The sequence below is a fragment of the Cricetulus griseus genome, chromosome 2 (genome assembly GCF_003668045.3).
Source record: "Cricetulus griseus strain 17A/GY chromosome 2, alternate assembly CriGri-PICRH-1.0, whole genome shotgun sequence".
In the NCBI taxonomy this organism is placed as follows: domain Eukaryota; kingdom Metazoa; phylum Chordata; class Mammalia; order Rodentia; family Cricetidae; genus Cricetulus; species Cricetulus griseus.
Genome location: NC_048595.1, coordinates 290,586,171 through 290,611,863, shown reverse-complemented (window position 1 = coordinate 290,611,863; position 25,693 = coordinate 290,586,171). Strand labels below are relative to the sequence as shown.

The 25,693-nt window shown below is 35.8% G+C and overlaps 1 protein-coding gene across 4 annotated transcripts in view; it reads right to left on the bottom strand.

Annotated features, from left to right (window-relative positions):
• Positions 1-5,939: 5,939 nt before the first annotated feature.
• Positions 5,940-25,693, bottom strand: part of Qki (QKI, KH domain containing RNA binding) — a 115,231-nt gene continuing 95,477 nt past the window's right edge. The window contains exons 5-8 of one of the 4 annotated variants that reach the window (XR_003482378.2): positions 17,288-17,375; positions 15,599-15,898; positions 12,838-13,669; positions 5,940-9,153 (exon numbers count right to left, since the gene is read on the bottom strand). Coding sequence is in view for 3 of the 4 variants with exons in the window: in XM_027401107.2 (XP_027256908.1) it covers positions 9,137-9,153; positions 12,838-12,912; positions 15,599-15,898; positions 17,288-17,375 (480 nt within the window). In the remaining variant the exon portion in view is untranslated. Of the gene's footprint in view, positions 9,154-9,742; positions 13,670-14,496; positions 14,915-15,598; positions 15,899-17,287; positions 17,376-25,693 lie in introns of those variants that run through there. The other 3 variants (XM_027401107.2, XM_027401111.2, XM_027401110.2) reach the window with 3 other exon arrangements.

Sequence of the window (25,693 nt, the reverse complement as noted above, 5' to 3'; positions counted from 1 at the left end):
GGGGAAACACCTGCTACTGCACATGGGCAACCTCTTCTATAGCACCATGGCTAAAACACTGATACATCAGTTTTCATCTCTACACAGAACTGTGGCAAAGCACATAACAGGAATAAACAGTTGGTGTGGCTGTCAACTTCACCAGGATCAAGGTTTCTGATCTTGGAGGCAAACCTCTGACGGGTGTGTGAGGGACTTTCTAGATTAGGTTCATTGAGACTTTACCCTCTTGAGTGCTGGTAGCACCGTTTCAAGATCTGGAGTGCTGGATGGAATTGAAAGGAAAGGGCCAGGCAGCAGTAATCACTCCTGTTTCAGACTGAGGCCTGAATGTGACACTGTAACCATCTGCTTAATGGTCCTGCTGCCAACTTCCCAACTATGCTAGACCAGACCCCGAAATGGCAGCCACAATAAACCTTTCCTTCTCCAGGCTGCTTTGTTAGAGTTCTGTTGACTGCCATCAGCTCCTGGTTAACCTAAACTCTGTGACAGCCATCATACAAACCCCTTGTTCCTTAAAAGCACAGGGGTGAGGGGGTATTGAGCTAGCCCTTAAAACACCCACATTATCAAAAAGTGCCAAGTAGGATAGAGACAAGGACACCCATATGGATGGACTTAGGGATGGAACCTTAAAGGTGGCACTCGTTTCTTTCATTAGGTCCAAAGGAGAAAAACAAGTCTCTCACAGGGAAGATAGGGTTACACAAATAGTATGAAGCATGTGAGGCAGCCCTTCTCCAAGGCCCAACTTTTCCCATTTTCTGGCCAACTAGAACTGTCCTGAGAGCAGCATAGCAATGTGCCATGATCCTTGCAGCTGCTCTGTGTCCCCTCTTGCTGAGGGTACACTCCCAGTCCATTCTGTTCATATTTAGCTATTGGAATACTTTAGTAATAGCTTCTAACAGAAAGTCAGAATCAACTGATTTTAGTTTTACAAAAACAGTCACAGGACTCTCACTTGGAGCCCAACATCTGAACATGTTCAGTAGTGAACTTCTGAGCATTTGTTTTCTCACTCCCAATCAGTCATGATTTCCACAACTTGTATTAGTCAATGAGGCATTAGTGTGTCCTTAACAATCATTTCCATAAATGACTGTTGGGTCACTCTAGCTAGAGCTTTAGGCTGGGGCTCCATCTGACTGGGGTGTCATGTTTCAGATGTAACCCAAGTTATGTGGACTACTCAGTCTGGAAAAAATGTGGACACACCGGCTTTGTGAGTGCACAAGTGGGGCTGATATTTCTTGGTGGAAGCTTCAGCATAAACAAATAGCTCTTCAATCAGCTGACAATGTACAGAATAATTAGTGGAGATGAGCCTACCAGTGACTGAGAGTTCATAAAAGCCATGTCCCTTTGGAGAACAGAAAGCAAAACTTAAAGGAAAAATCTCGTTCCCTTTTCCCCATGCAAGACAGCTTGTATCATAAACCAAGAGCAATATGGGAATAATATCTCACTTTAAACCATTAGATCTCACCAAGGGCAGGCCACTTTTTCTTAGTTTTTTTTTTTTTCATTCTTTTGAAATTGACTGTCCTGATTGTAATCAAAACCTAAGAGCTGACTACTAATTCTGTGAAGATCAGACTGTTGGACTTGCTTATCTCGTGTTTTTTTTTTTTTTTTTTTTTTTGATACTAACTTTTATGTGTGTGTGCATGCCACAGCCCGTGTGTAGAAATCAAAGGACAGCTTTGGGGTCGGGGTCAAGTATTCTACCATCTGGGTTTAAGGCTTGGTGGTGAATGCCTTTTCCTGCTGAGTTATGTATCTGTTAGAGGCCAGTTTAAAACTTAGCTTCAGATCTTTCATATTACACTTTACCCACTAATTTCAAGTTTTACATTTTCTACCTGAAATCCTGAAAGTTAACTTTTGGGCATCTGCTTGCAATGTTTATACTCTTTCCACTAACCTGTTTTCAGTTTTATAGGCTGCATTACTTAGAATTCTACAGTACAAAAGTAACTTTTCAAACATGTGTCAAGCATAGCTGAGGTCATTATATAAGTTTGAAATGAATGATCCTGAAAATTACAAGACTAACTCAGTACTTCGAAAAAACTTGTGAATACTTTTCTCACTTTGCTCCCATTCAGTTCAACCAATAACTTTTTCATCAGTATCCAATTAAGTAACCACTATGTAAGCGGGGCATAAAACAGAGTAATACATTTTCACCCAAGAGATGCTGATACACTTAAATTTAATCAGTCTATGCACACAGTTTTGTAGCCAGACTAGTTGAAATTTAAAAAAGCAGAAATCCCCAAGTGACACCCAGCTAATATGATCTTCACTGTAAGACATAAACATTGTATGAATGACAGTGGTTTTTAAATATTTATTGTATTTGTGGTATGTGTGAGTTGTGCATGCCACTGCACCCATGTTGAGGTTAAAGACAGCATTTGGTTCTCTCCTACCATGGGTTGCAGGGATCAAATCCAGGTTGTCAGGGTAGCTGGGCAAGCATGATACTTGTTGAGTCACTTCTCGGTAGCTGGGCAAGCATGTTACTTGTTGAGTCACTTCCCAGTAGTAAGATTCTCAACCAACTCACAGATCACATTCATCTGATTCTCCCCACCCCAGGAAGACATTAAGATCTGTATGGCATGACTCAAAATTTTGGAAGGAAGGGTAGTGTCTAAAGATACAAATCATATTTCTGAACCTGGGCAGATAATGCAAACAGCTGGTAGTGTGTGAATCTAGGTACCTTAAGGAGTGGCAGTGGGGTTAACAAAAAATATTTTTGAGACAAGGAAAACATTTGGCTTACAACTAATGTGAGATTATGATCTTTGAAGAGAAGATTTGGGGATAACTCAAATCTTTAGACTTTTAACATCTGCTAAATCATCAAAAGATCAGGTCTGCCAGTCTATATACCTGGTACCATGGTTGCCAGCTAGCTGCCATTGGAGGTGTATGAAAAGGGTACCCTCCCAGTGATTAAGCAGATAGAGGGCAAAGGAACTTACACAAGCATAACAAGAAAAATTGGCTACCTTAAAGTACAGAGTTGTCAAAGGAAGCTTTTAATGGTATCAAGCTACTGGGAGAAATCTTAGCAGCTCTTCCACTTTGCTTAAGATACCAATATTAGTCATTTTCACATATAAATTGAGACTAAGATTTGATAAGCAATGCTTTTTGCTTATGGTGGTAGGTATGCATGATAAGCTAGCAACCCTACCAAGTGAGATACATCCTTAGCCCTCTTCAAAGAAATTCTTACATTTACAAAAATACCTAAAAACTGTACCAATGTTTTTCTAAAGGCACGTGGTATTTTGGATGCACAGACCAGCCAAGGACCACATAGTAGTTCATTGATTTCCGTTGTCTTTTAAACAGTGATCTGCTAAGAATTCTAGAATGTGAGATTCTTAAATTTTCTAAGCAGTGTTTAAAGGATCAATAAAAACTTAAATGTGCTCTTTACTTTACTTTGGTATTTGTGTCTGGAGGGGGGAGGCCACACTTTTAACTCATTCTTTTGGCTTGAGAAGATGCAGCACATGCATACTGTCCAGGTTTTATTGTACCTTGTGTACAGTCGTTTGCAGTTTTCCATTCATGTGTGATTTGGGAACACTATTCTGCACACAAATATATACATATATACATACACACACATATATATGAATTCATATATATACACACAATTTCCACAAGTTCAAGAATTTTCTGCATACCAATGTACTATAACCCACAATAGATATATTTGGCTCAAATCTTTTAATAACAAAACCTTTAGAGATATATAAAGTAATGTTTACCCTGGGGGCTGAGACTATCCCAGTGCTTGCCAGTGTCTCTTCAAGGGGCAGCAAGCTTCAAGTAATGTGACCTGCACTTTATCATGTCACCGTTCTAAGAACCGGCTGCCCACATCTCCCTAGCATGGATTAGTTGCTGCTCCTCCTCTCCCAATCCCTGGCAATTAGTACAGCAGAACAAAGAAAGGAGTGCATCCTGTTTCAGGTTAACCAGTTTGATTCAGCATTGAGCACCAGCTACAGATAACTTTTTTCCCCAAGTCTCTTCAAAATAAAGACAACTCAATTTAGGTAATTTTATATAGAAGAAATCAGGTATTAAATGTATCATGGATAATTCTAAAATGATACTGTCCATAAAATGGGTTAAGCTATTAGTCCCACTTTAAAGGCACTAAATGCTTGTGACAGTGTTATTCTATACACTTAAAAAATGTGGGAGACTAAGAAGCATTCAGAGAATTTAGCTTAATTAATGGAAAATTTGGTAACATGCTTCATTCCACCAAGAAAAATCACAAGCTGAGAATGCTGTACCAATGAGCTGTCATCAAGGAATAGACAGGCATCCCATTCCAGACACACAAGCAAACAATCCCTCCCAACACACACACACACACACACACACACACACACACACACACACACACACACACACACACACACCCTTTTCACCAAACACTTCTCTTATGTGCACACAAACATCACTTTTTTTATGGACAAGGTACTTCAACAATCCCCTTCAAGATGCTGCACTACAATGATGTGAATATAACTTTGCATCATGTTTTGCTAGATATTTTACCTAAAGAAAAATGCTTTACTAAGTATACTAATATCAACAGCCTTTTGAATGAAAAAACAGGTAACCATTTCATCAACAGCATCACCTAATAGTGACTCTAGAACTTTCCCATCTCAACAATTTAATATTGCAATGATATAAAAATGTGACTTGCAATGCTATTTGCATACTTTGATACTGTCTCTGAAAAACAATTGCAGTGGGAACGGTGGTAATACAACATAACCATATGTGAAGGACCTCACTGCACGCACAGGTGTCAGAGAATATTAACTGCATGCACACAAGTTCTTTATCAACTGTTGTGACAAATTACCATGAAAATTTGTACAGCAGCCTGACAGCATCTTCAAGTTTTCAGAGTACTACACATACTTTTTGTGGCAATAGCAAACTGTACATCCAATGATACTACAGGGTCCCCTCCTCTTATCAGAAATTATTCCATGTGTGAACAGGAGAAATAATGATCAGGCTCACAAAATAAAACTATACTTTCACAAAGTTATGATTTACAACTCAGCCCTTAATTTTAAGGATTCTAAAATACAATTTTAAAATACAAACCATTACTTACAAAAGCAAAATTCATCCTGTTATTTTTCGATCAGATGAAAGAATTATTTTCACAGACAAGATAATTATGAATCTGTGACAGAACAATAGACTCGAGTGTTAAAGAAGTTATACCTAGAGGTCTCTGTACACAGAGCATGTATATGAAACATGGGAGGGACAGTGAAATAATCCTAAATGTATCTCTGCTAGAAATTAATCATATACAGTGTTACAGATTACAGTGCTCATTGCTGCTGCATTTCTTATGTAACTGTCTAGGCTGTTCTGAAAGTGGTAAGAGGAAAATTATCTGAGAAGATATCTGGAACACACTGGGGGGTGGGGGGGCAAGACTGGGCTGCACTGCCTAGAGAAGCAGACCAGCTTTAATAGCTGGCTAAAAATTGACTCTTTACAATGTGACTGAAAATGACCCGTTTGTAGAAATTAAGACGAAGGGATCAACGACAAATCAAACTGGTTTCTCAAGGTGTGTATCATTACAATAAATCTCTGGACTATGCTGTCAGCAGACAGTGATGATTTTGGAGCAGGAAAAATGTAGTGTGGAATTAGTAATGCAGATGCTGAAAGGCCAGTGGCATGACTAGGAGAATGACTCAAACAGATGCTGCTTTGTTCCCATTTCCACTGCACCTCCCCTGCCAGGTAAAAGGCTGGTACACCCAAAGCTTTTAGCAGCAGTGTGCACAACTGTCAGCTGACAAACAACACAGAAAACAAGTCACACTATGTTATCTGTGATCACGTTCTTCGGTGTTAGTCCAGGAACTCGAGACTTTATTTATTTTTGCTTATTTTCATTAAACACATAAAGGTTAATAAACAGACATAGTCCAGAGTTAGTAGGTTGGTATTATAACATTTATTAAAATAATGCTATGGGTTAATAGAAACAGCAAAGAACCAAAGAATTAAAATGCAAGCTATGTAAAATCCCAACTAAAACCCAGAAGTGTCTAATGTATTCATTCATCAGCTAACTAAAAGCCCAAGAAAGACAAGACACCCAATATAATAAAGTACTGCAAAACAATTGGCAATTTTCAGTTATCAAAATTGTGGATTTTGCATTTTGTATCCTTTTCTCAATCAAGAAAAAAATTCTTTTGAATGTTATATAACATACATATAAAACAAGATAGAAAAATACATTATAAACTTGTAACAATGGCTGTAAATACATTATCTTACATGTTTCTCATAGGCAATAGGTTGGTTATGGTACATACATAGCATGAAACTACTAAGATAATAAAGAATAGACAAAAAATACATGTCAGCTGTATGGTAACATACCAGCGACACTCCCATCTACCCACGCTAAAAAATTACATAATACTGTCAGGAAAAAAGTCTTAAAAACTACATACTTTAATAAGAAAAAAATTCAATAGTGATAATACTGAGAACCAAGGCATTCAGAGATTCCAAAAGTCATGCTTTTTTTCAGTTGACTCAAAACATTGTCAACTAAGTTTTCAAAAGTTTGTTCAGAGCCAGCATTACTCATAAACGTCACACGTCTATTGTTTTACACATTTACTTTCTTCCCCATGAAAGACCTTTGATAAACATCTAAAATGTCCAGGTATAACACAGCTGAGATGAGACTGGATCAAATACTGGTACTGTTTTTTTTGTTTTGTTTTGTTTTTTAACCATCACCTCAAGTGTTCTGAGTGTCGCAAATTTATTCAACCAACCAAACAAAATAAAAATCAAAACGGCACAGCATATATTGTAAATAAATCAAAATCACATGTGTAACAGAAAGACAAAGCAGTGGTACATTAAACCAAAGCTAGCTGAGTACAAAACAAGGACTGTCTATTGCATAGTAAATAAACTGAAAATGGTTCCAAGTGAGATACAATAATGGCGAGGTCACCATGAAGGTGCCCAAGGAGCTTCCTGCTGACCTTGACTGTGAAGCCATGGAAGTATGGAAGAGGGCATGAGTTGATGAGCCAGGAATCCACTACCACTTGACATTTGCCACATCTGGTACTGAGCAGTTAATGATTTATCAACTCAAGTATTTAGATGCGGGCTTTGCATACAAACTGCTTACTACAAAACTGAACTTCGTGAGAAACTGAAGATAAAAAGGAATGTAGCTGAGCATTTATATGCACTGTGATGTTAGCTTTCCGCATTCCTTTAAAGTTAAAAAGGGGGGCAAAAAGGTGTGTTTAGGAGCAGTTACTAAAGCCAGCAGAGAGGGACTGCACAAGGTATTTGGTATGACATAAAGTCTGATTAAATTAGGGCTATGAACACTTTTTTCCACAATAAAAAATTTCAAAGATTTGTTTTTGTGAAAAAGCTTTGTTAGGCATATTACAATTATCTCCAATTACTAAGAAAAAAATCCAATATATCCCTCTTCTCTAAATAAAATAAAGCTCTAATTTAATTTTGTCTGTAAACTGACGTTCAGATCTCACATAATTTTTTCTAACCTCAGAGTCTTCTGGGCTAACACTGAAATTGGCAATAACCAAAACTACTCAATTATGATTTGTAAAAGAATGACATTTTAAAATTTACCAGTCAAGACATTAGAAAAGCTATCACATTTTTTTCACAGTATCAGATTTGGCAAATTGACATCAAGATATTGTGACACAAATCATAAAATTTAGACCATCAACTCATCTGTTTCCCCTCTTATCTCCTTCACATACTGGGCGATGGAGGACATGCACTAACTTTTACTCTGAGGGAGGAGCTGATCTTGCAGGACACTTGACTAAATGACCATGAAGGAAAATAAGGCACTTTCTTTTTCTTTAGACTTATTCCAATACTTAAAAAATAAAAAACAAAGACAAAAAGGCTCTTTTGGTCTTTTGTTTCTTGACAACCACCAGAAAAAATCATTTAATGAAATAAAGGGTTTCTTTGTTCTTTTTCTTTTTTTAATAACACTTGAAAGTATAAAATGCTACATTTCCAAAAATATATATATATTTTTTTCTGCACCAGCACCCTTGTATAGTAAAAGTATCTACTTTTTGTTCATTTGTTTCAATGCACTACACTTTATCTACAATTTCATTACATGTATACAGCAAATAGGCAAGCATGGCTTTTACATCCTTAATGATATTTTCTATACAGGGAGGTTTAAAAAAAATATTTGAACAGTTTGCCCAGTAATGTGACACATAATGCATGTACCTTGTTCTTGTATAATTTTTAAGGTGGTGTAAAATAAAGATTTGGAAATTTTAACTCAGATACTCAACTTTTTAAAAATAGTGTTGCAGTTTTGTTCTTTGCATTACTTTTCAAAACTCCTTGTTAAGTTTTTCTCTCATGGCACACTTTGTTCTAATACTTCAAATTTTGGCAGGCAATATAAAAAGGCTGCAATTTCTGCCCTTTGAGGGCACTGTAGTGACTAAACAAACAACATGTCAAATTTTGAATACTTTTGAAGTCACTTCACCAATGACATCCCTGACCGAAGGAAGGTTCATGCATGATGCATTGTCACACAGTACATTCAGAGAGAACTTTGACTTCACTATGAGAAGAAAGAGATTCCTACAAGTCTCTCACAGTAACTGCCTCTGTCATTGAGTAGTTAGGGCCATCTGTCTCCCCTTCTTAAGAGAGGCCTTCTTACCGTTCGTTCGCTTGGGGTGGGTGGGGCATTGAAAGATGATCAGTGCTGTGGGATGAATCGGGCCTTATTGCTTTACTACTATTCAGTGCAGGTTCTAGAACCACTTTCACCCAAACGGGGGGCAGGGAAAAGCTGAGTTGGAGGACAATTTCTTTGTCTTTTGTTTGGTTAGATGGTAAGACGAACGGACAAGTGCCTCAGCTCGCTGCACTGACGACAGGCAAGCAAAGGCGATTACCAGTTAACTGATCAGCAGGCAGGCATGGTCAGGTCATCATTGGGTGAAGAGTTCAGAGGTCAGAAGGTCATAGGTTAGTTGCCGGTGGCGGCTGGGTGGTTAGAAACAAAAACAAAAAAACAAAAACAAAAACAAAAAAACAAAACAAAAAAAAAAACAAAAACAAAAAAAGAAAAGAAAAGATAGAGAAGAGATTAGTTTCAGCTAGTGACGGCTTAATGACAACATGAAAAACTAATCACAACTAATAAAAAAAGCATGTTGAATTCTGACAAACTGATTGACACCATCTACAGAATACAATAAAAATCATGACAATTTCATATCATGATTTGAACAAATAAGAAGAGCCCACTCCCACAAAAATGATTTAAAAACAACCCAACTTGTTAACAGAAAAAATAGAAATAAAATACAGCTAACAACTAATAGTTAGTAGCAGTCAATGAAGGAAACTGGAAAACAATGATGAATAGGTTTGGTAAAGAACTTTGAACAGTCAGTGCAGTTATGAGTATCTGACTGCTATTAAGCATTAGTATTCTCTCAGATGCAAGCAATAAAGCAACTATTAATGATGGATGTGATTATTAATAACTGATGATTAACAGAAATGAATCTAAAGAAATTTAAATTACTGTGAAAAATTTGGTTCAACATAAACTCTGGGCCAAACAAAGTTTCTTTTGTTCAATAAATGTTTATTGCTTTTTCAATTATTCTATTTACAAACAACATGGAGTTTCTTGGCCTCATGATACAAAGCAATACTGTAGTCTAGCAGTGTAGGCAACATCATGGGAACCAGAAAAAGGCCAGGCCTTGTGCACCAGCCAACGCGTTCCAGTTGAAAATACTAATTTACACATAGAGAACACTTATAAAATGCACTTGCATGTAAACACTGTAAAATCCTGCCATTTAAAACTCTATACCTCAAAGAACTCTAAGTACATAAAAAATAGAAGAAATTTCTAACTGATACCAATAAGGCATTTTCAAAACTACAAACAGCTTTCTTTATTCAATTTCAAAGCTAATACTCTGCAAATACAATAAAATCTGACATTTCATATACATTCCTGCTTTATATTTTTATATTTTAAAAGAAGCCACCTGTAAATACTATTTTCTTTTGCAAAGTAACAAAAAGAACAAAAAATTTAAAAAAAATTACAGTAAAACACAAAGTAGTTCTCAAGTGGAAAAGTTATCACTCCAAATGTCCTTGAGTAGCTCCTTCCTTAGTCAACCTGTCACATTCTACTTCACCAAACTTGGTCCACTTAACAGTAGTATAATTTTAAGACTCATTCAACAGCTTAATTATTTCTCCTATATTCTGAGGTTTGACAGAATTTTCTGTACTGTTGCCATTTTGACAAAGGCAGGAGAGATGTGAATGAAGAGATGCTCAGTGCAAAGTTAGATTCTATGCCACTTCATAAATCAAACCTAGCAGGTGTAATGTTCACAGGGATTAAATGTTCTATATAGTAGACTCATTTACCTTTGTATGACAAAAAAGTTTTCTATACTTTATCAATTAGGACAGTTTATAAATACTACAAAAATACTGTATCTTCAATATAATCAAATCTTCCCTGAATTTTTTAAAAAGGAAATGGAATTTTATTTAAAATTTAAAAATAAAAATGCTGCTCTCCAAAATTTAATTTGTGTAAGTAACAGTTTTTATCAAATAGTTACTTGGGTAATTTCTGATTATGTTTGAGTGTGGAATATTTAACAAAGCAAATGATCATATATATCCAGTACATCTAGAATACATCCTCTGCCATGTCCTGGCCTCCTACAGTACACACAGGTATGTCAACTGTGCAAAATCACTTACAGTTCCTTACAACTATAAGGTCAGTTGGTCTTTAAGTTTCAAACTGATTTTGAACTAAGCATGGAAGTGGGTTTGTTTTCAGTAAGCAACCCCTCTAAATGCTCACACATAGTTACAAAGTTGTGTGTCCTTGGGCTGTGTCCTTGCATCAAATGAATGCTAATAATAATCTTCTCTTTAAAAGATTTTCTTAAATAAAAAGAAAATAGAGAAAACAGTAGTATCATAAAATAATGTAAGTCAAGGACTTAGGTCATCTCCTTTAGACCCAATGAGTCCATGTGGTGATAGTAAGCATAAGCAATCTGTTTCTAGAAAAAGAAGGGAGGAAGGGAAGGAAAGGGTACTTCGGTTTGCTGACATTGATAACTAATCAAAATAAACACAGCTACAGATGAGCCATGTATGGAATGTGTTGTCATTTTCCAAACATAGTAAAATCTTGGTCTAATATTTTTAACTATCTGAAGGCTCTGGAGTACAAAGTGAGAAACAATTATTGTGTTAACAAAATTATAGAAAACCTCCTAAGAGAAGCACAGGGAAAGAAAATCTAAGAAGAAAAATTACTTGAAAAATCAGAACATTCTATAAGAGAATTACTTTAGACTTTAGCAGTACGAAACAGCTTCAACTACTTAGGAGACTGCCGGCACCTAAAGTGGCCTTCCCCATCTAACTTTCTCATCTCTAGGTGACCCTGACAGAATGACTGATATGCATGAGTTATTATCATTATCATTATGGATGTTGCCAGATAAGGATTTTTGTTTAATTAATAGGCACTATAGAAAAATGTATACATTAGCTAAAGTCTTCAGCACTGTCAGTATACATGATATTAAATATCATCAATGTCTTTGGAAAGGCATTTTATTTCAAATACACAAAACAACTATGTCCAGTATTTATGAAGGGTATTCAAGGGTAACCATGTCAAATGAGCTAGGGTCCTTTTCTACTATGCTTGGGATTCCAATCTTGCAATTAAAAACAAAAACAAAACCACCACACAAAAAAAAGTAAAAAACAATTCAATGTCAAAAAGCCGAAACTACCATTCCTCAAATAAGCATAAATAATTTTAAAATGGGTCCAAGAGCATATATAGGACACAAGTTACAAATATGAAAGTGAGAAAAATGAAGACTTGTTTTCCAGTCACAGGTTAGTCAAAAAGTATATCCAAACAGCTGGATCTCACATACCACAGAATTTTAGGAGTTTACCTTCAGGTACTATATTTTAGCAGCAAATGTCAAAAATCAAAGGATCCATTTTGGCAAGAAAATGGAATGAGAGGGAACTCATTTTTCTAGTTGATAAAAGTATCCACCTACATGAAAGTTATTTTCACAGTCCTGACTACTGGTTTTAGCTAAGTACTTGACATGTATGCCTTCATGTTTATACAGTGGCTCAATGTTTTACTATATAGAAAAGTAGAAACTAAATTTTCAGTTTTCTCCAAAATTACACAGAAGCAAATTCCTTTACTTCTCTCATGAAAACATAATCTGTTCAATTCATTTTGCAATATCAACCCAAATATTCAGAATAATTAAAGAGTAAGTTTTAGCAATAACTATTGCTAAAAATTGCTAAGGTAATATAAAAATTTAATAGTTCTTCAAATTGACTAATTTATGTTTTAACTGGAATAAATTTTAGGACATAGTAATAGAAGATTTAATAAATTAAAATATAAAGGGGAGAGGTGAAAACCCAAACCAACCCCCACCCAAATCTAAACAAAACGACAAAACCAACCTTCAATCAACCAATTATTAAATTAATTTAGAGAAGGAAAAGAAATGGTGTGCAGATAAACAGTTACATTTTCCCATCAGGTGTGGTGTTGCAAACTTTATGGACACCCAGCGTATTGCTTATAAACAAGAACTGCAGAACTAAACTAACCTCGGTCTGCGGTCACAATCCTTTGGTAAGGATGGACACGCATATCGTGCCTTCGAACTTTAGTAGCCACCGCACCTAGTTAAATTGCAATTACCAAGACAAAGTTAGAAAACATACATAAGGGAAACATCAACAGCAGGCTTATCAAAATGGATCTCAAACGTTCACTTACTACAAAAGCTTAAGAAACACGTTAAGGCACAGTAGTTTTTAAATTAACTGTAGTATGTCTGTATATATGAATCTACCAATATTGCATTCATTTCAAACAGGCTGGCCTTCCACGCACTTCTCGTTTACAGTCCCCAAGTCACAGTGTCTCGTGAGCTCTGTTAGAAGCAGTCGTAGCTGAGCTTTACTAGTCACATATTCACTGAAGTGCCTTTCTTGCAGCAGGACGACTTAAATAATGCCACATTTAATACTGACAAGTATTTGCTAACCTTAACTTTCAGAGTTTATCACTTAAAAAAGGTTTAAAAAGCAACTCTTAAAGCCTACAGATTGTGGTTTTAAACTTCCAAGTCAATAAGTATGAACTGCAATGAATTAGGTGATTAGTAAAGCAAACAGTACAGTACACTTAGCAGTCAGTATACTACTATACACTCCTTTTATAAATTACCGTTACTTTGCAGTATTACAGACTAATCCAAATTAATAACATCATTTTACTTTATATCTATGTGCAAAAGTGCAAGTAAGTCACTGACTGCTAGGCTAAGCTTTTCCCCGGAGGCTGCTGAGACTAAGCATTGGTTAAATTCAGATCTGATGAGGGTTCGGTTAAGACCGTTCTTGAATTCTTAGCCTTTCGTTGGGAAAGCCATACCTAAAGATAAAAGGAAGGGAATTAAACATTAGTCATCAATGAAGATTTGATGCTAATACCAATCTCCTCTCCTCACTACCACCAACACACATGTCTGCATCTGTTTTGAAGGGCACTGCTTATTTTAAAATAATGTGAGACTTGATACATAAGCATGCATGTTATCTGTGTGCAAATTTACAGTAAATTGGGAATTTAAATTATTTCCTCAGTTCTCTAGAGGGCCGATATCATTGTTTTACTGCTTAGGTGGCAAAGCAAGAAATAACAATAATCATAAGAGTATTTTTCTCACTTAGTACTTACTATTAAGAACCTTGAAAATGCTAATTGGGTATCTGCATAATTTGCACTTAATTTGCCAGTTTAATATTCAAGTCTTCATAATTATAAATGTCCCAACCAAACCAAACATGTTGCTTTACAATGAGAAACTTTACAGCAGTGCCTCTTGCTGTCTCTAAGCAGTAAACTGGTTGAGAAACTATTATTCATTTTAGATATGCAGATTGCATAGAAATATAATTTTATCTGGCAAAACTAGGGAGCTCTCATACTAAGCATCAGGAGCCCCAGACTTGCAGAAAGCCAAGAGTCATAACTCCTCAGGAACAGACGCTGTGAGTGCAGCAGAGAGGAGTGCTGGGGAAGGAGCATGCACAGGGCCACAGGACAGAGTATTAATAGAAAGGAAAACTTAAATAAGGTTACAGGTTACATGTTATTTTTTAAAAAATGCTTCAAGAAATATGCAACAGAACACAGCCTTTCACTAACATTTCTGTGGTATAATTCTGACTTATTTTATACAATGATTCAGACAAAAAAAATTACAATAAAATGTATTTGTCTATAAAACAAAAGGCACCTAGGTGCATGCACACACACAGATAACATACAGAGCATTATAGCTTTCTTTAAATGAACAATGAATTTTCAAGTTTAAATCTTTATGTCCAAGTTCATTAAAGATTTTCCAATTGATATTAAGCTGGGGAGAGCCCTTTAAAAGATCAAAGTTCTAAAAAGTCATTAGCAAGCACAGCACCAAAGGTCATACACAATTGGGGGGGGGGAGGTTCAAAATTCTGACTGGTAAAACAGTGGGGTTGCACAGAAACAGGTTTTTTGTTTTGTTTTGTTTCCACATTGACTGGTCGTGTTATAACAGCTGCTGTATTCTAGTCCTTCATCCAGCAAGTCAATGGGCTGAAATATCAGGCATGACTGGCATTTCAATCCACTCTATAAAAAAAAGGCATCAATAATGTCTTTTTCAAGAATATTGCTTTTTGATCATGTAAACCCTGAGTTTATATGACTTTAATTTTTGCCTCTAACCTGACAAGCTGATGTGTGATCATCTAGTTCACAGTTACTATGGAAACTATAAAGTATTGGTCATGTTAACCAGGACGTCAAAAGGAAAAGCTGAAAACCCTTAAAACTGCAACTACTTACTGCATCTTTTAAGTGATCATAAATATCTAAATACATACACAAATAACAGCAATTTAATAAAAATCTCAATATTATAGAATAAAATTCAGCTAGCAAGTAAACATGTGAGACAAAACAAATCTAATTTGGGGAAGTAGAGTTGATGAGACCACTAGGACAAAGTGGCAAGAATGACCTAAAACTCAAGAACAACTTCAATCACCTAAGTAATAAAAGCAATGTCGGTTGAGAATGTACATGGCAAGTATACCTATAGTGATTCTGAGATACTAAAGTAAATTCAAAACAAATTAAGGTATAGCTATTTAATAGGAGAACTCTTGTGAGGAACTAAAACAAAAACATATTTAGTTTTCAACCTTTCCTAATCAAAAGTTAATATTGCCTTGCTAAAATTGATAAACATCATTTCAAGGTCTAGGACACCAAAGGAATGCATTAACCACCTAGCACTGGGCTTATACTTACCTAACACACCACTGGGTTCAATAGGATATTCAAGGATTGATGTAGCTGGTGCCAACGTGTAGGGGTATTCATAGGGTGTGTAGATTAACCCAGCTTCAGGCCCCGGAGGGACTATTGCAGCAGTTGGGTGAGGAGTTCCGTTTGGCATGACAGCGGTCTGTATTTGTCTGATCAAAGGCATTATGGTAGGGCCAGCTGGCGTAGGTGTACGCAGAGCAGCTGGTGGAAGGACAGGCGCAGGCCCAGTGATGATCCTTGGAGCAGCCTGGGCAGTTGCTGCAAGAGAAAAGGCAAGGGCTGCTACAGTAAGCAAAGAAATTTAGAAAGAAGTATAGGGATAGCAGTATAAAACACGGGAAAATGAGAGGGAAGTAGGAAAAAGAAAGGAAAAAGCAGGAAAGAAGAAAAATAAAAGGAAATCATTAGTACATGCACTGATCACACAAAAATGCCAAAGCATACCAATCAAATGCAATCAGCTTCCCCTTTACCAACATGATTAAAAATAATGTGAAACTTAAAAACCCACTGTAAAAAAATGAACAATATCATTAAAATGTTATACTGTTCATCACTATAAAACATTTTGTGAGATTATAAGTACATGCAAAAGCAAACATTCCCCCCTAAACCATTCAAATTAAAAGATGAAATGAAAAAATTGTAATTGGAGTCAACAGAAACAGATATGGTTTATTTCCAAAGTGCAACTCTGGCTTCACTTTAAAGGAAAAACTCCCTGGATTAAGTCAGGTAATTATATATGCTTCTAGCACATCAGGAATTACTACACGAGAAAAAGAATACACAGAGCAGTCCTATAGCTTAATTCGTGTCTATTAAGAGTAAATTGCCGGGAGTTGGTTGCGCAAGCCTTTAATCCCAGCACTCGGGAGGCAGAGGCAGAGGCAGAGGCAGAAGCAGAGGCAGGTGAATCTCTGTGAGTTCGAGGCCAGCCTGGTCTCCAGATCGAGTGCCAGGATAGGCTCCAAAGCTACACAGAGAAACCCTGTCTCGAAAAACCAAAAAAGAGTAAATTATAGGCAACCATTTATAAAGCAACTATTGCTAAATTCACTGGGTTGCCTACCTTTGGGAGTTTTGACTATGATTTTAAACTTCAATTTCTTTAATAAGAAAAAAGAAAAAAGTCCGTGCTCTAAATATGGTATGTATGTTGCCTCAAACTATACCTTTCATAAAACACTACTCTCTCAGATAGCTTATTAAACTGTGCCACACACAATCATGGAAGGAAGACCACCGGCTGAATGACAACAGTTCTCCCTCACTGACCTCTGTGAACTCACTTGCTGAGGAACATAAATAGCAAAACAAACTAACAAACAAACAAAACATGAGTGCAAACAAGCAAGCAAGGGGAAAGGAAAACTTCAACAGCAGGGCCATTTCATTTAGACACTTTAAATAAGCTCTTTTTAAAAAATTCAAAATATTGTCTTTTGCATAATGTAACAAGTTTAAAGTCTTAACTAGATAGCTAACTAGATAGACATTTCTTGAACCCCTTCACCAGAGGAATAAATTTGCAACCCCAAACTTGATATGGGGCTTTTCATCGAATTGTAAATGTTATCACTACTTCAACTCTGGTTTTATGCTGTGGTACCAAAAGAAAACAGGCTTGTAGACAAAACAGTTGTAACCCTGCCCCAGGCTCATTCTTACGTGATTTAATGTTGGCATCTCTGTAGGTGCCATTCAGAATTGCAAGCTCCATTAGTTGCATCTTCTTCAGGCTGTCTTCTCCTTCAGCCTACACATGAGAAACAAGGGCAGAAAGTATGTGAGACTGTGCATATATCACAACCTAAAAACTACATACTAAGTGACTTATAACTACAAAGTGAACTAATAATAATCACTCAGTTTCTAAATGCTTGTTTCTGTTTCCTTATGTTCTTGGTTTCCCCCTCGATGTACCTGGCAAGTGCTAAGTGCTATCAATTCTATCTTTGACCCTCTATCTTTAGGATCATCATAAAATTTACTACCTACATAGGATATATTTACAAGTGGGAAAAAAAAGGGGGGTCACTAAGACTAACTAGACTACACAGACAGAAACCAGGATGGCTATACCACTTACCATGGTTTCACCCACTTCCATTAACCAATAGTAGTCTTGGTAAGTCATTACTATTATACTATCCAAACTGTCAGTAGTGCCTGTTGTTCAATACACACACTATCTAAATACCCAATCTAGATCCAAGGGCCAGATAAGCTTCCCCAAATGCAGTTTCTATCTTAATGTTTTGTACTATTCTCATGTCTTAAACCCTAGTGATCTTTTACTATCAGAACAAAGATTTTAAACTTTCCTCAAACTACCACCCCAAGGTGAACTTACAGAGCAATAGACCAGACTAACTCTGTTAATGTCTTAGTGTTCATTCCCACTTGCCTATTTGCAAATATACTACCTTCTCCAGGAGCCATGCCTTCATTCTATGATTTCAGCCTTCAATTACAGCTTGCTGAATGTTACCACTCTCAAAGTAAGCGCCATTAGAATATTCTTGATTATATTTATCACTATCTAATACCTGTGTACTGATCCCAAAAATTATTTGTTGGAACTAATTTTTGTTTGTTTTGAGACAGGGTCTCACTACATAGCCCTGGCTGTCCTAGAACTAATAGGGTGGCCTCAAACTAAAGAGTTCCTCTGGCCTGCATCCCAAGTGCTTCTGGCTAAAATTTACTTATTAAATGGTTGGTATATGAGAAACCTAACTTTACTGACAAAGCTCAAAGGTCTGAGATCTGCAGGACAAATTTTAGCTAACAAAAGCCAACCAGAAATGAAGGAAAAGGACTAGGAAGTTTGTCCTTTAAAGACTATGGCATTAAGTGCCCCCCCCCACTTTAGTGCAAGTCCATTTGAAACATGGACTAAAACATATGCAAGTCTTTAGAGCAGGGATTGATATACTGCAATTTGTGGCAAATAGAATTGTTGAGTGGGTTATTTAATAAATCAAACAGAAGTAAAGCAATTAAAGAAAGATATAAATGAAACCATTATGAAGACAACATCTGATGGGCCACTGACAACTTTAAAAGTCTCCTTTGCAGTAAAAGAAGAGACTGGCATATCTGTTGGATTATTCCTTGATCTGCAACAATTTTTATAAAGATGAATAAAATAAGTGACTTATTTGGTTAATATAAGTGAGCTATTATTAAAAGTGAAGAAGTGCAAATCTTACTATGATCAAAGTTCCTAAATCTGTTCATTAAAAATAAATACTATAAATTAAAATTTATCAACAGTTGGCTTAAATTTAATCTATGTAACAATGCATATTAAAACTTCAAAAAAGAAAATAAAAGAAGCAACAGGCCCACTCCCAGCCATAGTAAACTAGTTGTTCAAGTTTGAAAGAATAAGGGGCAAATTTACTCTATCAAAAACATAAAAAGGAAGAAACTGGACGTAAAGAGAACATGTGCTTAGAAACATGTTTGAGTTAGACAGTTTATATCGACTGTGGGGATAAAGCTAAAGAGAAAGATGGTAGAAGGAATGCATGTGTTCCCACCAACATGTGGCCATGTCATTTGTAGGTCCCAGAATACTAAAAACTGGATGAAGACCACCGCAGTGGGTAAGTAGCAAAACCTAAAGGAGCAGGGCTGCCCACATAATGATGGTGTAACAATTTATGGTGTGATCACTGAGGAAGGCTGAATTAATTAATGTGCATTGATCACCCCCAAAGCTCTGTGGCAGAATTAGAATCTAAACCCAAGTTGTTACATTCCAGAATGAGCTTTACTATTTTTACATCCTTTCAGCCTATCACACTCTTTCTCCAAAGAGAGCTGGATGTTGGGTTTATGGCCTCACAAGACAATGAAGTTCATTACACAATATTTTCACATGAAAGTGGTTGTTTCAACTTTTTTGCTCCATTTTTGATCAAAATTTATCATATTTACTTGCCTAAACTTCTTTTTCAAATGTATGTTCAGGTAAGAAGACCTGAATGCTATGATGTAAAGGCTCTTGCCTAGTTGTTCTAAAACTTTCACAGACCACGATTATCTCTGAGCACTCAATACAACCTATATGGTATTTTTATCAAGTCAATATATCTATGTCAGGTGTAATAATTACTTTTAGGGGGTGGATAACAAAACTGCTCCTAGGAACCTGTGTAAGGTAAAAAAAAAAAAATTGTATTTTACACTTTTTATGCTATTATCTTCAATTTCCTTAATGTTTCACTTTTTATTTACTGTACCTTTAAAAATCACTTTAAAACCTGAGGCATAATTTACAGGCAACGGCACCCCAGGATTTAAAGAGACACAATTGGCCAGTTTTGATGAATACGCATGAAGACAGAGCATTTCCACCAGCTTCTCTCTGTGTTTAAGCACCAAGATTAATGTGGCTTTTCTCCTGCCATAGTTCAGTTTTTCAATTCCAGAATTTAAGAGAATGGTACCAGATGCAATTTCAGCAGTCGGGGTTTCTTAGTAAGGGTTTTACGATACTCATCCATGTTGTTTGTAGCAGCAGATTGTTTGAATGGCCAAGTAGTACTTTTTTTTAATTCATTTTCTTGCTATAGATTTTTGCTTGCTTATAGTTTGAAGATACACTATGATTATAGCCACTCTGAAAATTCTCACATAGGCATCATTATGACTCTAAATTTTAACTTATTCTGGGTAAGTATCTAGAAGTAGTATTGCTAAGTCATAGAACAGATTAATTCCATGGGAAAAAATATAAAGAATATCAGAACACTATGAACAGCAGAGTTATCTTTGAAGTATGAATGTTTATATAACTCTTGCTTAGAACCATGGCATCAGAAGTGTCTTGAGATTACAGAGATTTTTAGATTTACGAAAATCTAACAGATAACATAGTATCTCTATTGATGTCTGGGGAAAATCTCTTACAACAATCCTATCCTGACTCTGTGTGCGTGCGTGCGTGCGTGCGTGCATGTGTGTATGGTAGAAGTTTAAACAGTTGCAAACACAATTTTCTTAACTTTTTGAAATTGTGAATGGCAGATTGATGAACATATATAAATATATTTAAATGTATACATACATGACAACGAGATGTAAGTATGTCATCAGCTTTAACAAACTATGTCAAAGAAACAAATAGGTCAAATACCACTAAACTAAAAGGGTTTTTAATACTGTAAAGTACAAAAAATTCTAATAAAGTGCTATTTCACTTTATTACAATGAGATATGAAGTCTTCATCATTTAAGCATCATGCTTCATAATAAAACTATAGCATCAGCATACATTATCACCAAGACTCAGATAAATTAACTTTTCTACAAGGTCATAATACAGACCAAGTGCCTAACTAAGCAGAGTACATGAGCCAAAGCCCTTAGGTGTTAATCATTACATCAATACGCTGAATGGCACTACCACACTCAGCACTACCACAATACCTTTTATGTGGAATAGTTTCTGACTTCACATTATGAAGAAAATCATGTTTACTTGTTAATAATGCAATTGATTAAAACAGATGAAGGCCAGTAAGATTGCTCAAGGTATGGGTACTTGCTGCCAAGCCTGACAACCTGAGCTCAATTCTAGGATCCACATGGTAGAAGGAAAACTGACTCCTACAGCCTCATTTCCAATGCTTTCTTTCTTCAATCATAATCAAGTTCAAAGCCCCTTAGAACAGACTGTTTTTCAGCCTCAGAACTGAACAGGCTCCTGTTTAGAAGCATCTCATAGCTATTGTCTTTCAACAGCCTTCACACTGTACTATTTTCTACAGTGCATACTCATCTGATGACTCTCACAACTATATTACTTTCAGAAAGCTATGCTGTTTATTTAAGGGATAATCTATTTTACGTAGCCACATGATGTCACTCCTTTTCCATTTTTACTTTTCTATGATTGGTATTTTCTAAACAACTACTCTTCCCCATACCACTCATGTTAAGAGAAACAGAGATAGAGAGATGGGAGGGAGGGGCTAGAAATAAAAGATGAATAAATGAGTAGAGAAAGAGGCCACACTTTATAAGAATTTTTTCCATTTTTCATTTTAAAAATATAATTATATAATCCTTACCCCTCCTTAGTCTCAAACTCTTGATCTCTTTTTCAGTTACAAGGAATTTTAATCACAACACTTTCATTTGTTCTGCTATGTCCACTCTTTAAGTTCCCAGAGGATAAACAAGTAACATATCAGAGGCTTCAGTCCCAACTCTGCATAGAGCTTTCTCAGAGTCTAAGATTTAATAATAGTAAACATCTTATAATTCATCTTCTAGCCCTGGGATTAGAGCTGCTTCCAAATCTGTATTATGGATGATTCTGTTCTCTACTTCTCAAGAGCTCTTTAACCAATTCCTCTCTAAGTTCTCTGTTGACATAATACCTACTATGGTCAGTTTTCTTGACTGACACAGAAAGCAAGTGGCTCTTCTCCAGTACCACTCTACATGACCTGAATTTCCTAGATTGGTATATGTGACCATGTTAACATCCTCTCTTATACAACCAACCTCATTCTATGACAGAAGTTTATGTAAATTTTGTAAGCCATATCCCATTATTTCTTCTGCACTATTTAAAATTTACTTGATTTCAATTTCCTTCCTTTCCCAGGCTGGTTTTTATTCTTCTATACTGAACAGTCCCACCAAACTTTTGCAGTCAGAAGTCTGTCAAAAAACTTAACTGACTTAAACATGGGTTTTAAAATGGTTTAACTGTATGTGCTAAGCTCATCCACAAAGATCAATGAAAAGTTACAAATTCATCCTAATTGCTTCTCTAAGACCCAGGGGTCCTGCCTACTTCCTTCTTCCTTTTACACGGCTCCTTCTGGTAACATATACCATGATGCAGTTTTTGTGCTAACTCTAACAGGGAGGTCACAAATGGAGCATCTGAGAAACTCCCAACATCCTGATTGAAATCCAACAGTGAAGAGCTGAATCAAAGACTGAAGAATCTCTCGTGTACATTCGGAGTGTCACTACTTCAAGTAGGTCATGTCTCTGTCTTTTCAAAAAGTCCTTGGTTCAACTGTTTCACTAACAAATTCATGAGTCAAAGTTGTTAGACTTATGTTAAGAAAAAAGTTTCACCTATTGTCTTCTAGTCCCCTTTAAACTAATTGGCATATTCTACTTGAATGCAATACCTGGATGGATTAGAGCCAACAACATATCAGCAAGTTATGGTACAAAATATGAAGTACACTTATCTAACCAGAAAATGTAAACACCCAAACCAGCATGTAAATAATGCTACATCTATTAGGTGTGTCCAAGACTCAACATTACAAGATTTGGGGGCGGGTAGCACATTTTTGTATCTTGACTACATGGTAGAGTCAGACAAGATTGGGCTTTCTGTACTGTAGTTCTTGTTCTGGACTTTTGAAACTTCCCTTGGTCAAGAAAACTCATCCACTTAAACATTTCTTCATGCAAAGGGCCTTAGCTATTTATGGTTTACAGAGAAATGAACATTACTTATTTCATTTCACCTTAGTAACTTGTGAGGTACACAGCACCAGTTTTAGTTCTCCCACTGACTGCATTATTTTACACTAAAGTTATAAGAAAATGTAACATTGTCCTAATAAATCATTTACTTTGCTTAGATAGCCAAAAAAAACCTATAGTTTAGTCACAATCGAAGAATGAAATTTAGAATGAAAACAATACAATTTTCTAGGAAAGTAAAACATTTCATAAAATCCAAAGTGTTCCCTTTTATTATTATTATTAATAGTAGTAGTAATAGTAGTAGTAGTAGTTGTTGTTGTTGTTGTTGTTGAAATGTTCAGGCATTATGCTGGCCTGCCCCTGTTACCTGGTGGAACAGGCAGTACCCTGGTAAGGCCAGGGTTCCATGGGAACTAAGTCTGCACGCAGGTGCAGAGGACCCTTTTAAAAGACAGACCCCTGCCCATTTATACTCTCTCTACACTTCTCTCTTTATTCTTTCTCTCTACACTTCTCTCTTTTTATTCTCTCTCTACTCTTCTCTTCTCTGTCTGCTTCTGCTTCTCTTCTCTCTCTCTCTATGGTGACCGGCCATGTGGTCAGCCATTTACCCTGTTTCTCCTCTCTCTTAGACTCCCTACTCTGCCAGGCCTAATAATAAATTGGTTAATATGTCATCTTGCACCTCCTTTTTCTTTTATTTCTAATTTAAACAAAAATTTTAACAACAGTAGTAGTAGCAGCAGCAGCAACAGCAGTGATATTAAGTGTAGCTGTTTTCTTTTTCTTTTCTTTTTTTTTTTGTTGACACACAGTCTCCAAACTGGCCTCAAACTCCTAGACATCTTTCCACCTCTGCTTCACAGGGAATGGGATTAAATGTGTACACCACCATGCTCAAATTCTAAAGTAGGAAACTACATAGAAATATACATAATCCATCTTGATACAAACATTAAACAAACTGGTGAAATATTTAAGTTAGCTGCTAGAACACAGGTCAAGCCTAGAGCTCAAACTCAGGAGCTTGAGCAATGTCAGCTGTGAACAAAACGCCTGCAGCACTAGGGTCATCCTGCAGCACTAGGGTCATCGTATTTTAAAGAGGAAGATTACATGAGGTCATTTTGTGTTTGGTATACAATTTTATACATTGTAGCTATATCTAGTTTGTATTTTCAGACTTTATAACATTAAGAATTGCAGCATATCAACTTCAACTAACATGACATCAAATGAACCTATGAACTTAGTATAAATACAATTATTATAAAAAAAACACAAATAGAAAAGGGATAAGACAAGGTAACTGCTAAAAAGCATGTTAGGAACTCAAAGAGGACTGGTAGAAATAATAAATGGATAGTTTGTTCTGGAATTTCAGATCAGCCACAGCAGTAGTTGGATAGCATTATGGATGTGATTATTCGGGAGGAGCAGAGTAGAAAGAGATCCAACTCAATGAAAATGTAACATTTCTCTATAGTGGATACCATGTGACCAAACAAGGAATTAGGAAATTTAATTATTTTTCCCCCTTCTGTCATTTGTATTAATAAACATAAGAGTCTTTGTTATAAATACCATAACAAGGAATTAGGAAATTCAATTACCTTATTTTTCCTTTTCTCACTTGTATTAGTAAGAGTCTTTGTTTTAAACTACAGTATTAAATTTATTCTGGTTTCTCATTAGTTGTTTATGAAGAGGAATAGTTTAGTCATTTAATGCTGCTTTTAATCTTATCCACATACATATGTTGTAATTCCACAAATGCTAAGTGTAGCAATCAAAGCCCCCTTTTTTAAAGTACAGAATATCATCACCCATCTCACAGAATTAAAAAGTGAGCTAATTTGAAAACACACTAACTAGCTTAGATAGTATACACTAAAGGTTATCAAAATGAAGCTAATCATATGTCAGTTTGAAGGCATAACTAAAAATAATTTGACATATTTGACCTATAAAGGCTAAGTGTCTTCTGTATCCACAAAGGCATAATAAAATAAAAACAATCACCTTCACAATTCATTAATATGGTCTCAAAATTAATGAATGGGATAATCTGAAAGCCACTTTTGAATTAAATTTAAATTTCAATTATCAAAACTACATTAGAAAATGTTGGAATGAGCTACTAAATAAGCTGATTTGAACAATCCAAATTACAATGCTTATCTGAACATTAATATATTAAAATGCTACATTTACTTGAATGATTCCAATAAAGGTATCACATACTAAAAATTTGAGATGTTATGAAAAGCAAGCATTAAAAAAGTACAGAATTGACAATTTGATTTTCTCACTTTTGTCAGGTCAGTATCAAGTGTGTTAACATAGTGTATGGTCCACAAATGCTCTACCTATATACAAAGAACATGAGACTACTTACCAACCATCAGAAGAGCATGTAAACAAATTAAAGGGATATATGAAAACAACTGAACTAAAAAAGATATATTGAGAAATTATTTGTCTATGTTTTTTCCATTAAATACATTTTGATATTTTTTAAATCAGTATGTATATCATATACTTATAGGGAAGTGTGAAAGAACTAAAATGTATTAACCTAGTAAATGGGGTACT